At 39.8% G+C, this 13,858-nt stretch overlaps 1 protein-coding gene across 5 annotated transcripts in view; it reads right to left on the bottom strand.

The window, feature by feature from the left end:
- The window catches only part of UGGT1 (UDP-glucose glycoprotein glucosyltransferase 1), a 104,123-nt gene that overhangs the window by 72,453 nt on the left and 17,812 nt on the right, over nt 1-13,858 (bottom strand). For all 5 annotated transcript variants that reach the window (XR_004441845.1, XM_033231913.1, XM_033231912.1 and 2 more), the window contains exons 5-10: nt 13,161-13,273; nt 9,942-10,116; nt 8,207-8,303; nt 7,084-7,162; nt 2,463-2,563; nt 1,636-1,735 (exon numbers count right to left, since the gene is read on the bottom strand). Coding sequence is in view for 4 of the 5 variants with exons in the window: in XM_033231913.1 (XP_033087804.1) it covers nt 1,636-1,735; nt 2,463-2,563; nt 7,084-7,162; nt 8,207-8,303; nt 9,942-10,116; nt 13,161-13,273 (665 nt within the window). In the remaining variant the exon portion in view is untranslated. The remainder of the gene's footprint in view (nt 1-1,635; nt 1,736-2,462; nt 2,564-7,083; nt 7,163-8,206; nt 8,304-9,941; nt 10,117-13,160; nt 13,274-13,858) is intronic.

The raw sequence follows: 13,858 nt of genomic DNA, 5'->3' as shown, positions 1-13,858 counted from the left end.
AACATATGCACCCCATTTCTATATATGATCTCTACTACTCTCAGGCTAAAATAATAATGTCCAATACACCAAGGCAGCAGACTGCTCTTCCCACTTAAGCACTTATGGTGGAGGTGGAATCATTCATGTATACCTTCAAGTAGCAGCTGGACTAAATGAGAATTCACTACATGATGTCTAAGTCCCAAATAAACTTAGTTACAAAATATCTCACATCAGAAGTCAAAACACTTTATTCAGTGACTCAAGAAAACGACTGGGAACCATTCAAGTCAATAGTTTCTAAAGATTTGGCTTTTAAAACAATTATGCCTTGCATTTACGAGATGTGCAGCAATATTACAGAATTGAAGGCAATGCCAGAAAATGTACAAACAAAATCTTATTTTTCTTTTTAAATGGGAGTTTCGCTCTTGTTGCTCAGGCTGGAGTGCAATGGCATGATCTTGGCTCACTGCAACCTTCAACTCTGGGTTCAAGCGATTCTCCCGCACCAGCCTTCCAAGTAACTGGGATTACAGGCCCCTGCCACCACACCCAGATAATTTTTTGTATTTTTAGTAGAAAAGGGGTTTCGTCATGTTGGCCAGGCTGGTCTGGAACTCCTGACCTCAAGTGATCCACCCACCTCGGCCTCCCAAAGTGCTGGGATTACAGGTGTGAGCCACCATGCCTGGTCCACCTCCCCCTTTTGGGTACCAGACAAGGTGGGTGGATCACCTGATGTCAGGAGTTTCAGACCAGCCTGACCAACAGGGCAAAACCCTGTCTCTACTAAAAATACAAAAATTAGCCAGGCCTTGGCCTCCCAAAGTGCTGGGATTACAGACATGAGCCACCAAGCCCGACTCAAACAAAATCTTATTCTGTCACTAACGAACTAGTCACTTAGCCTCTATGGCTCAGTGTCTTCAAGATTCAATAAGATGACATATATAAAACCTTTTGTGAAGAAAACCACTACGGTCTGGGACAGACTCTAGATTAGTTAGTTACATGAGCAAGACCCATCCAATCCTGAAAGGCAGGTATTTTTATTCCCATTCCACTGCTGAGGAAACTGAGGTAAAGAGAGGTTGTTTATTTGCAAAGGTCACACAACTAATAAGTAGAAGTGCCAGGAACATAACCTAAATCTGTCACTTCAACCACACGATCCATGCATGGCCTTGCCATCTTCAAGACACACAGCACCATCTGCAGTAGTAGTGGTGGTGGTCATAAAGAATCTTAATTTTCGCTGGGTGCGGTGGCTCATGCTTGTAATCCCGGCACTTTGGGAGGCTGAGGTGGGCACATCACTTGAGGTCAGGGGTTCGAGACCAGCCTGGCCAACACAGTGAAACCCTGTCTCTACTAAAGCTACAAAAAATTAGCCGGGCATAGTGGCACACGTCTGTAGTCCCAGCTACTTGGGAGGCTGAGGCAGGAGAATCGCTTGAACCTAGGAGACGGAGGTTGTGGTGAGCCGAGATCGCACCACTGTATTTCAACCTGGGCAACAAGAGCGAGACTCCGTCTCAAAAAAAATCTTAATTTTCTAAGTATTTTCATATTTTTATTACCTCATTTGGCAAGTGAACATGACGATAACTGTAGTATGATGTTAAGGAGAAGAGCATTATTCTATATTACCTGGCTTTGGTAGGAAAATTCTGACTAAGATCCTTCATAACAACCAGAGCCAACTCAACAGGAGAAGCCAAGATTCGAGCAGCAGTCTGGAAACTGAGATCTGCAATGATGTCAAATATAATTAAAAGTGGATTAATCTAATGCAATGAGAAGCAGAAAACAAAATCCAAATTTACTTCCCACTCTTTTCTTGGTAATTAAGAATGTCTTAGAATGCAACCATTCCAGAAAGTGCCCAGGATTTAATTTCAGGTTGTATTCACTTCAAAGATCCCTGGAGTGTTCAGTTGAGCCGTTTCTGATAAATCTGCAGAAAACACTAGGACACACACTAATGCATGCAGCAGAAGTCAGGCCCAAGTCCTTTTCCCTTTTCTAAATTTACAATACATCACAAAATACAGCATGAAGATTTTAGCAAATGATATTGTGAAAAAAACTTGAAAAATAGTTCTTTGGAACAGAGAAAAACACACACATCCTGCCACAATGACATGTCTTTAACACTCTATAGATAAACAGTTGAAGAAATGTATACACATATAGGAACTTAAAGACTATAACCTGTTTCTCGTATTTCAAGTTTATGTATGGTCACACAGAAAGACTTGCCACTTGTTTATATATATTACTTCCACCTAGTGTTATCTGTTTACAAAAGGACTTCCTTTCTTCCCTGATTAATTGTAATTAACCATTCTTATCTTTAAAATCACAGGCACCCTCAGAATCACATACTACATACAATTAAACCCAAATTTTGCATTTTTTAAAGCCATGAAACTTAGCCAAAAAGTTGGCCAATGACCTCTCCCCGTTTTCATTACCTTGCAACTGCCAAACTTTTAAAGGTGCCATTTCATTGGTGCTCTCCACAAGATGCTTTCTGAGTTCTTTCAACTGTCCCTCCAGGTCGGGGTGCAGATCTCTAAAAGAAACATAAAAATCAGTCCTTTTCATTATTTTTTCTTTCCCAGAGCACAAGAAGAAGTAAACCAACTTTATCTTCATGGTTTTCCTCTCCCAACCCTAGGAAATTTTCTACAATATAGGGGGGAAAAAATGAAGTATAATTATTCCTCTTTAAAAAAAATAGAAAATGGCCAGGCGCGGTGGCTCAAGCCTGTAATCCCAGCACTTTGGGAGGCCGAGACGGGCGGATCACGAGGTCAGGAGATTGAGACCATCCTGGCTAATACGGTGAAACCCCGTCTCTACTAAAAAAATACAAAAAACTAGCTGGGCGCGGTGGCGGCGCCTGTAGTCCCAGCTACTCCAGAGGCTGAGGCAGGAGAATGGCCGGAACCTGGGAGGCGGAGCTTGCAGTGAGCTGAGATCCGGCCACTGCACTCCAGCCTGGGCGACAGAGCGAGACTCCGTCTCAAAAAAAAAAAAAAAAAGAAAATTAGAAGTTAGTTTAAAACTCATAAAATTTACAGAAAAATTGCTACAATAGCGATTCCCTGTGAGGTAGATAAGGAGACTGAGAGTGGTTAACAAAAGAGACTTTTCAGGCCAGGTGTGATGGCTCACGCCTGATATCCCAGTCACTGAGGAGGCCAAGGCAGGAGGATCACTTGAGCCAAGGAGTTCCAGGTCAGCCTGTGCAACACAGCAAGACCGTGTCTCTTAAAAAAAAAAAAAAAGAAAGAAAGAAAGGAACAAAGGAGACTTCAGCTATACCTGCAGTGTTTACGGATCTGTTTTACTTTTTGTTTTCTTTTGTTCTTAAAGTAAAAGAAGGCTTATACAGGAAAAAAAATAAAGCTTAATAAATAGTTCTAGGGCCGGGCGCGGTGGCTCAAGCCTGTAATCCCAGCACTTTGGGAGGCCGAGATGGGCGGATCACGAGGTCAGGAGATCGAGACCATCCTGGCTAACACGGTGAAACCCCGTCTCTACTAAAAACTACAAAAAAAACTAGCCGGGCGACGTGGCGGCGCCTGTAGTCCCAGCTACTGGGGAGGCTGAGGCAGGAGAATGGCGTGAACCCGAGAAGTGGAGCTTGCAGTGAGCTGAGATCCGGCCACAGCACTCCAGCCTGGGTGACAGAGCGAGACTCCGTCTCAAAAAAAAAAAAAAATAAATAAATAAATAAATAAATAAATAGTTCTATAGGACAGAAAAGCAAGTATGGTAACAGCAATCTATTCTGGGTTGTAAGTATGTGGGAATAAATTCTTCTCCATGCTTTTGTGAATCATTTTAATTTCTCAAAGTAAAACTGAGGGGAAAAAAAAAACTGCTTCCAGTCCCAAAATGAGTTTCCTTTAGCCTACATGCTCATAAATCTCTCAGTCACATGAATACAATTTAGGCTAACCATAGTTTCTGAGTTTTATCTTTAAATATAGCATATTCCACTACAGTAAAGGAGAGGTGATCTGGGGCAGAGATATAACATTTACATCAGACAGACAGATGGCTAGTACATTACTTTTTTCTTTTAAATGCTATAAACTCAAAATTTCTTAATACAACATACAGAAATTAGAATTCCCTCAGACGGTTCACTGTCCAACCAACCCACTTCCTGTCAGTTACTACAGCCTGAGCATCCCAAATCTAAAATTCTGAAATCCAAAATGCTCCAAAATCCAAAACTCATTAAATGTCAACATGACATCAAAGGAAATGTTCATAGGAGCATTTCAGGTTTCAGATTTTCAGACTTAGGAGTGCCCAACTGCTAGGCATAATGGAAATATTTCAAAATTGAAATCTGAAACTCTTCTAGTTTAAACATTTCAGAAAAGACACTCAACCTATATAAACTCTTAAATACCAAAAATGAGGCCAGGCACAGTGGCTCACACCTGTAATCCTAGCACTTTGGGAGGCCAAGGTGGGCAGATCCCTTGAGTCCAGGAGTTCAAGACCAGCCTGGGCAACATGGCAAAACCCCATCTCTACCACAAATACAAAAACTGAAGTGAGAGGATCACCTGAGCCTGGGGAGGTGGAGGCTGCAGCAGGCCATGATGGCACCACTGCACTCCAGCCTTGGTGACAGGGAGAGCCTGTCTCAAACAAACAAACAAAAAAAACGGCCTAATTACTTTGGATAGCTAAATAACTATTCTGAATGTCCAAAAGGTAAAACAGCCTCAATATTCTTGATAATACCTTTGTGCTGTGAATGCATAAAATCATAATGCTACCCAAAAAATAAACATAAACAACATAAATGTGAAAAAAAGATTCTGAAGCTGGGAGTGGTAGCTCACACCTGTAATTCAAACACTTTGGGAAGCCAAGGCAGGACAATCACTTGAACCCAAAGTTCAAGACTAACCTGGGCAACATAGCAAGACTCTATCTCTACAAAATATTTAAAAATTAGCCAGGCATGGTGGCACACACCTGTAGTCCCAGCTATTCGAGAGGGTGAGGTGGGAAGATCCCTTGAGCCCAGGAAGTCAAGGCTGCAGTGAGCCGTGATTGTGCCACCGCTCTCCAACCTAGATGACAGAGCAAAGCCCTGTCTCAAAAATGTTTTTTAAAAAAAGAATTCTGAAAGCCTGAGTCAAATAAAAATAGAATATGATTACATTCTAATGAGGCCAAAACTGATGTTAAACAAGAAATGTATATATATGCAGGACGAATTCAACATGTAATTCAATGTAAACTAAGATACATCTTCTAAATTGTTAATCTGGTTATTTCACTTGGCCAAATCTCAGAGCTGAAGTATATAAAACTGAGCCTAGCATATACTATTTCTATTTGATCACCTTCTCTCTCTTTCCCTCTCTCTCTCTCTCTCTCTCTCTCTCACACACACCACACACACACACACACAAAATGTCCTAATACAAATTTCCAGATTTGTATTAGGACAGAATTCAGGGCTCTAAACAATTATCAAGACATGAGGGAAATAACTTCAACTTTTAGAATAACAGCTAAGAAGACTTTCCAGGCCGGGCGCGGAGGCTCACGCCTATAATCCTAGCACTTTGGGAAGCCGAGGCGGGTGGATCACGAGGTCAGGAGATCAAGACCATCCTGATCAACACAGTGAAACCCTGTCTCTACTAAAAAAAATACAAAAAATTAGCCAGGCGTGGTGGCAGATGCCTGTAGTCCCAGCTACTTGGGAGGCTGAGGCAAGAGAATGGCGTGAACCTGGGAGGCGGAGCTTGCAGTGAGCTGAGATCACGCCACTGCACTCCAGCCTGGGCAACAGAGCAAGACTCCGTCTCAAAAAAAAAAGAATAACAGCTAAGAAGACTTTCCAGCTATAAAACACTATGATACTTACATTAATTGGTTATGATGATGCTTTCATTAAATGATTACGTAATTACGGAATTTTAAAAAATATCATTTCCTTTCACATAAAGCAAATTCTAATAAAATGTGTTTTTCTGAGCTGGGCACCATGGCTCACGCCTGTAATCCCAGTACTCTGGGAGAGTGAGGCGGGCAGATCACTTGAGGCCAGGAGCTCAAGACCAGCCTGGCCAACATGGTGAAACCCTGTCTCTACTAAAAATACAAAAGTTAGCCAGGCATGGTGGTGGGTGTCTGTAATCCTAGCTACTCAGGGGGCTGAGGCAGGAGAGTCACTTGTACCCAGGAGGTGGAGGTTGCAGTGAACTGAAATTGCGCCATTTCACTCCAGGCTGGGCAACAGAGCAAGACCTGGTCTCAAAATAAATAAATAAATAATAATAATAATAATAATAGTAAAATGTTTTCTCCATTGAGCATGTATAAAATTTACTGTATCTATTTTGCATTTTTGCTCAGACTATGTTTGAAAAAAACTTTTAAATACATTTTTTTCCTGGGAAAATATTAAGTGAAACAATTCAATTTCTCCTCTTATGGCAATCAAAAAATGGTATGTAACTTAATGCTATCAACTGAGAGGTAAGAAAAATGCACTTAAACTGTGGGCAGGTAGCCAAAGTATCAATTAAGAATCATGTGCTTCAAGCTAGGCGCAGTGGCTCATGCCTATAATCCCAGCACTTTGGGAGGCTGAGGCGGGTGGATCACTTGAGACCAGGAGTTTGAGATCAGCCTAGCCAACGTGGTGAAACCCTATCTTTGCTAAAAATACAAAAATTAGCCAGGTGTGGTGGTGCACGCCTGTAAGCCCAGCTACTCGGGAGGCTGAGGCAGAAGAATCACTTGAACCTGGAAAGTGGAGGTTGCAGTGAGTCGAGATCACGCCACTGCACTCCAACCTGGGCAACACAACGAGACTCTGACTCCAAAAAAAAAAAAAAGAATAATGTGCTTCAGAATAATGTGAAATCATAAACTGTACTATAAACTAAGTGGTTGACTCTCCACATAGGATTGCATATATAAAGTACTGTTAGGAGATGGGTAACTCAGACAGTAATCAACAAGATGATGCTTAAAATGCAAGAAAGCCTGGAGGCTTAAGGAAAATGAGGGCGTTTCCCAAAATACACAGAACATACATACCTTAATTTTCCAAAGAGGAATCCCTGAACCTCATCAATAGGATCATTTTCACCAATCACTGTGGTGTTTACCTCAGTTCCTACGAAAGAACAGAAAATACATATTATTAATAATTGCTCACATTTGAAGCAAAAATGTTACTAGTGTCATAAACATCATAAAATTGAATAATGTGAAAAAAATCAGAAACCCCTGACATTATACCACTTAAAATGTTGACTATCACAATTACCCTTTGGCAATGGTTCTTTAAACAAACAGAATAAATGCATTTTAATATCTCCTGTGTTCCTGGATAAAGAATGCATTTTTCCCTTAAACTTTGGAAGATTTTATATGCTAAAATCTTCAAAATTAATAGATTTAAACATTATGGACAACTATGAAATTAACAGTTTTAAACACTATGAACAAAGAATTTTTCAATATGAAAATTCTGAAGAATTTATAATTAGTCAACTTAATCCTAAACACAATCATTGAAGAAAACAGAAGGATGAGGTAATAGTTTATTTTCCATCTGCTTTACTACCTAGATTTTTTATCTTTAAAATGAGCTTAAAAGAAAGAAATGAAAAAACAGCATTTAAAACTTGTAGATAAAATAATAAATTCAAAACCCTAGAGTCTTATTACAATAGAAAGTATCCACAGTAAACTGTTACATGTACAGAACTAATAAACAACATAAAATTGTTTGCTAAATATAGGATACTTTAAGATCTCACGTTGGAGTCACAAATAAATGGCTATTTGTAAACCCCATATAACATCAACAACAATAGCTACTACTTGCTGAACGTTTTTGGGCAAACGACTGTGCCAGGTTCTTTCTTGGTGTGTTTTCTTTTTTTTTTTTTTTTTTTCAGTACATGAAAAAATTCTTTACTTACACACCTTATTTATTCCTCCCCAATACTGGAAGAGACATGTATCATTACCTGCATTTTACACAAGAGAAAACTGGGACCTAGAGAATCTGCTGCAAGGTCACCCACCCAGATGTAACAGAACCAGGATGTAAACACAGGTCCAGCATACGCCTCAACTGTGCATAAGGAAACAAGCTCCCCTTTCACTCACATTGGAAGAAAGCACATGGGTCCCATTTTTACCAATTCACCTTTCACCTGAGTATCATCCTTGGCCTTGTACTCAGTGCTCTTAATGGCCAATTCCACACCATAGCCAGAGAGGTACACAGGCTCCTTCCTGGGATTCTGCAAGGAAAGCAAGAACTCCACCATTACCACCTAGCTCTTTCTATGTCACAGTGTACACAGCATGACCATGTTAATGTTGCATCTACTAGCCTTTACCTAGGATTATGCACTCAAAATATCTTTACATTGTTTTTTAAGGATATTAGCTATATAGCTAAGAAAGTTCACTAAATAAATTTTTTTTAGTCCAAAATCTACCAAAAAATCAGTAATAAAAGCACTTATCTACCATTAAAATATTGATTATACGTTTTAAAAATCCATTCAGAGTCTGTATCTCTCTCCTTATAAAACCCTAGGCTCCCTTACATGTTGTAGGCTGCGACAACTGTGGGAATGGAATTCAAGGTAGATGCAAAACCAGACGAATGGGCAGCTGAAAAGTGCTAAGGTCCCAACCACAAGACATGGAGAAAGAACAAAAGAAGTTCCAGAACCTACAGAGCAGGGTTGAAAGGTGGTGAGGTCTCAATCCCAGAGATATTTCTGAGGCCCATGGGAGTATGCTTTTTATTAAATTTAATGCCTTTGAGCGGAGCTTGGACTGACCAGATGTCACAGACTCACCGGCATCCTGACTGAAGATGGCCCTTCAGACATTAACATCTACCCTAACAGCAATAGAGGGGGCAGAGGGAGAGTCAAAAACTGGACTTCGATAAAACTTTCTGCTTGTAATTTTCATTTACAATTTTATAAAAATAATATAATTATAAATAATTATTAAAAATATTAAAATTAAATACTAAAATGTTGAATTAAAAATTATTTAAAACAATTATTAAAATATTAAAAATAATTATGAAAATAATAATAATAATAAAATGTGACTTACGCCTGTAATCCCAGCACTTTGAGAGGCTGAGGTGGTCAGATCACCTGAGGTCAGGAGTTCGAGACCATCCTGGCCAACACGGTGAAACCCCGTCTCTACTAAAAATACAAAAAATTAGCTGGCATGGTGTCATGTGCCTGTAATGACAGCTACTGGGAGGCTGAAGCAGGAGAGTCGAACTCAGGAGGGAGAGGTTGCAGCGAGCTGAAATTGTGCCACTGCACTCCAGCCTGGGTGACAAGAGCAAGACTCCCTCTCAAAAATAAACGATTCAATCAAAAAAATTTTTATTTTTTTGCCATGAACTTAGTACTGAGCTTATTATGACACAGAAACTTTAAAGGGCTAACAACCTTTACATATAAATATTTTAAATGACTAAATATTACACAGAGTCTACCTATGAATTGCCTGTTTAGAAAATCCTCCTGCTTCCACCAAATAAAAAGGTGGCAAAGAGAAAACAAAAGAAAAAAGATTGGAAAAGAAACTGAATTCAACAATCAATTCCATAGTATAATGACCATATTAAAGTTAGAAAAGATTATTTACATGGTTCACTTTGAAATAAAACATAAACTTTATCAAGCCATTTTTTTAGCATGTTTTCTATTTCTTCAGAAAGTGAAGCAAAGCACATCTTATGTGCAAATAACAGACTCAATGAAACTACTGGATTTCTCAAAAAAGGGGTTCAAATAACTAGATTATTTTATAAAGAGGGAGATTATTATCTTATGTTCTAAGGTCATGCTGGGCAAATTACATTCAAAACAGGTCTAAAATAAATCAATACTTACAAATATATAATGTCTGAATACATAATTGATTTTGCCTGCATTGCTTTTTGATATAAGTTGGCGGTGAAAATTAGAAAATTCCTCAGAGCCAATCTCAGAGTAGAAAATCACCACTGGGCTTTCAGGATTAGATGAGGGATATCTGTGATCTCCTTTGAACAATAAAGGTTTGGGTCTGAAAATAAATAATAATAGCTTAAAACTTTAAAAATAATTGTGAAACACTAAAAATGTCACAAAATATAAAGTACAGCTATGAAAATTTAAATAAAGATTATAAGCATCTTAACATGAAGGGCAGCACGATCTTAAATACTTTTCACTTACTAAGATTACTATCAAGTATGAGTCTTGTTTATTCATGATTAAACATAACAAAAGTACATTATACAAAATACTAACTATAAAATGTAAACACTGGCCAGGTCCAGTGAGTGATGCCTGTAATCATAACTAAGAAGCGACTGGGCAACATGGCAAAACCTTGACTCTATAATAAATAACGAAAATTAGCTGGGTATGGTGTCGTTCACCTGTAGTCCCAGCTACCCGGGAGGCTAAGGTGAGAGTATCACCTGAGCCCCAGAGGTTGAGGCTGCAATAGTCCATGATCATGCCACTGGACTCCAGCCTGGGTGACAGAGCGGGACCCTATCTCAAAAAAAAAAAAAAAAAGAATAAAATAAACCTCAATTAATAATAGCTACCAATTCCTAAAAGGGGAGGAAAAGGGCCAAAAAAGGACACATATTCAAATGACCACTAAATCTTGAGTATGTATGTATGTGGGGTGTGTGTGTGTGTGTGTGTATAAAACATAATATAATATTTCTGTTTGTTTGTTTTTTTGGAGATGGAGTTTCGTTCCTGTTGCCCAGGTTGGAGTACAATGACATGGTCTCGGCTCACTGCAACCTCTGCCTCCTGGGTTCAAGTGATTCTCCTGCCTCAGCTTCCTCAGTAGCTGAGATTACAGGCATCTACCACCACACCCAGCTAATTTTTGTATTTTTAGTAGAGATGGCATTTCGCCATGTTAGCCAAGCTGGTCTCAAACTCCTGACCTCAGGTGATCCACCTGCCTCGGCCTCCCAAAGTGCTGGAATTACAGGCATAAGCCACCACGCCTGGTCAATATAATATGTTATATACTATGTTATATTTTAAGAAGTCCTCAGTCTGTCGCTCAGGTTGGAGTGCAGTCGCTGCACTCTAGACCTACTAGCGCCCACTGCAGCCTAGACCTCCAGGGCTCAAGGAGGGACTACAGGTGCATAACACCATGCCAGCCAAATTTTGTATCTTTTGTAGACATGAGGTTTTGTCATGTTGCCCAGGCTGGTCTCAAACTCCTGGCTCAAGCAATCTACCCACCTCTGCCTCCCAAAGTTCTGGGATTATAGGCATGAGCAACCACGGCTGGCCAAGTATTTTTTTCTACCATATAAATAAAATATGATTACCTTTTCATTTAAAAATGTAAGTATAAATAATGCAAAAAGCAGAGGCTAACATTAAGCATATTACTTGCCAATTATATTAGGTCTATCTCCTCTACTATTTTTACTACTATGATCTTCCTAATGGACGTTTTTGTTTCTGTTTTTATTTTGGAGTCAGGGTCTCACTCTGTTGCCCAGGCTAGAGTGCAGTGGCGTGAACACAGCTCACTGCAGTCTCTACCTCCCAGGCTAAAGTGATCCTCCCACACAACCCAGTAGCTGGGACCAAAGGCGTGTGCCCAGTTACTGCCACCATGCCCACCTACTTTTTGGATAAACAGCATCTCACTTTGTTGCACAGGTTGGTCTGGAATTCCTGGGGTCAAGCAATCCTCCTGCCTCAGCCTCCTAAAGTGCTAGGACTATAGGCTTGTGCCTCTAATGGACTTAACATTTCAGTTTTCCTCATAAATTTTAAAACTTCTCCCCAAAAAGCTTATCTAAGGATGGCATCAAGATATTAACAGATCTTAATGCAGACTTTATGACCTACCAATCTCTATTGTAATAAACTCTGTAACTCAGCAGAAAGTAAAGACATGAACAAGGATGTTCCACATAACCTTATTGTAACGGGGGTAAAAAAAAAAAAAGAGAATGACTTAAAAATCCATCAGTAAGAGATAAATTATCAATTATGGGACAGTCTTACATAGGTTATGCATGTGTTAAAAATAATGAGATACACCCACTCATACTAAATGGAAAGATGCCTTTTATAAAAATAAAACTACTTACATGTATAAATTTAAAACTGTAGAAAAAAGTCTGAAGGTATATATGCCAAACCATTAAAAGTAGTTACCACCTCTCAGAGAGGAGACACTATTATTCTTTTCTTTATAAAGGTGTGCGTTATTGTTGTAGCAAATTAAATAAAGTTTTTTAAAAGAATTACAAAGCCGTCAATGTTGTTTTCCCCGAGAGAGCACGACTGTATCACATGCAGCCATTTCTGAATGTCCATGCCTTGGCCCTGAGATGGCTGGAGTGCACGCTGTGTTTTCTGGTTAGCACTCTGAGTAAGAACCACTAATGACGTTTCGTGGGCAGAGGATGGGTGCTGGGCAGACAATCTCACTAAAGAAAACCTGCACTACCTAACTGCCATTAGCAGTACTGGCAGGGCAGGCCAACCCCATGGAGAGCTCACTGTTCTGTTCATGCACAGCATTAGAGGAGGTACAGATGGCTTGCTGCCCTAGCCAGGCAGCAAAATGATACACAGTCGAGTGGTCTACCACAGGAAACCCACCTTTGGGCAAAAAAGCTGGTACATTAGTTACCAAATTAATATTCAAATCAAGCCTGCAATTATCTTTCAAATATCCTCCTTTGTCTGAAACTAATAATATCCTGAGAGATATTATCATTAATGTCATTATTTCAGGCACTGGCTTTAACACACACAGTATTTCTTACTAAGCTAATGACAAAGCCTATGTCATTGCTCAGATGCAGTCATTACTAAAGAATAACAGTTAATACTAAATACTTGTATTATCTCCATTTTGAAATGAGATTAATTTGCCACATTTCACAAAACGATTTTAAGTGACAGAGCTGAGATTCAAATCTAGTCAGTCTGGTTCCAGAAGCCATACTCTAAACCATTACACCTAAAGATACAAAACAGATGAGAAAATCAGAAGGTAGATGACATACAGAAGCAGCACTGGAAATGCGTAATATGAAAACAAAGGAACACGCAATCTACCTTTCAGAGGCTGTCAGTAGAAGAGTCTCCAGGGTATCAGATTCACAAGTTGTCTTCCCATGCACGGAAAAAAACGAATTACATCCTTCCGGTGGAGGTTCATCAGCTGCTATCTGTCACGGAAGAGGCACACTTTTTAAAGTTCTAACCAAGGATGAGATAAAGACACGTATAATCAAAATAGGTGATTAAATTATGACAAGACAACATTGGTGAAAGTGGCTGAGTGTGGTAGCTTGTGCCTGTAATCCCAGCACTTTGGGAGGCCAGAGTGAGAGGATCACTTAAGCCCAAACCTGGGCAGTTAAGCCTGCCACTTAAGCCTGGGCAGCATAGTGAGACCCCATCTCTACAAAAAATAAAAGAGATAAAAAATTAGTCACAGTGGCATACGCCTGTAGTCCCAGCTACTGTGCAGCATAGTGAGGCCCCATCTCTACAAAAAATAAAATAAATAAAAAATTTGTTAGTCACAGTGGCATACGCCTGTAGTCCCAGCTACTGAGGAGGCTGAGGTAGGAGGATTGCTTGAGCCTGAAAGGCTGAGGCTGCAGTGAGCCATAATCACTGAACTGCACTGCAGTCTGGGCAACAGAACAAGACCCTGTCTCAAAAAAACAAAATCAATAAAGGCAAAAACAGGCCAGCCCCAGTGGCTCATGCCTGTAATCCCAGCAATTTGGGGGGCGGAGGCAGGG

This window comes from Trachypithecus francoisi, unplaced genomic scaffold (genome assembly GCF_009764315.1).
Source record: "Trachypithecus francoisi isolate TF-2019V2 unplaced genomic scaffold, Tfra_2.0 Lachesis_group13, whole genome shotgun sequence".
NCBI lineage: Eukaryota > Metazoa > Chordata > Mammalia > Primates > Cercopithecidae > Trachypithecus > Trachypithecus francoisi.
Note: the sequence above shows the minus strand (reverse complement) of the source record. Positions and strands in the feature narration are given on the sequence as shown.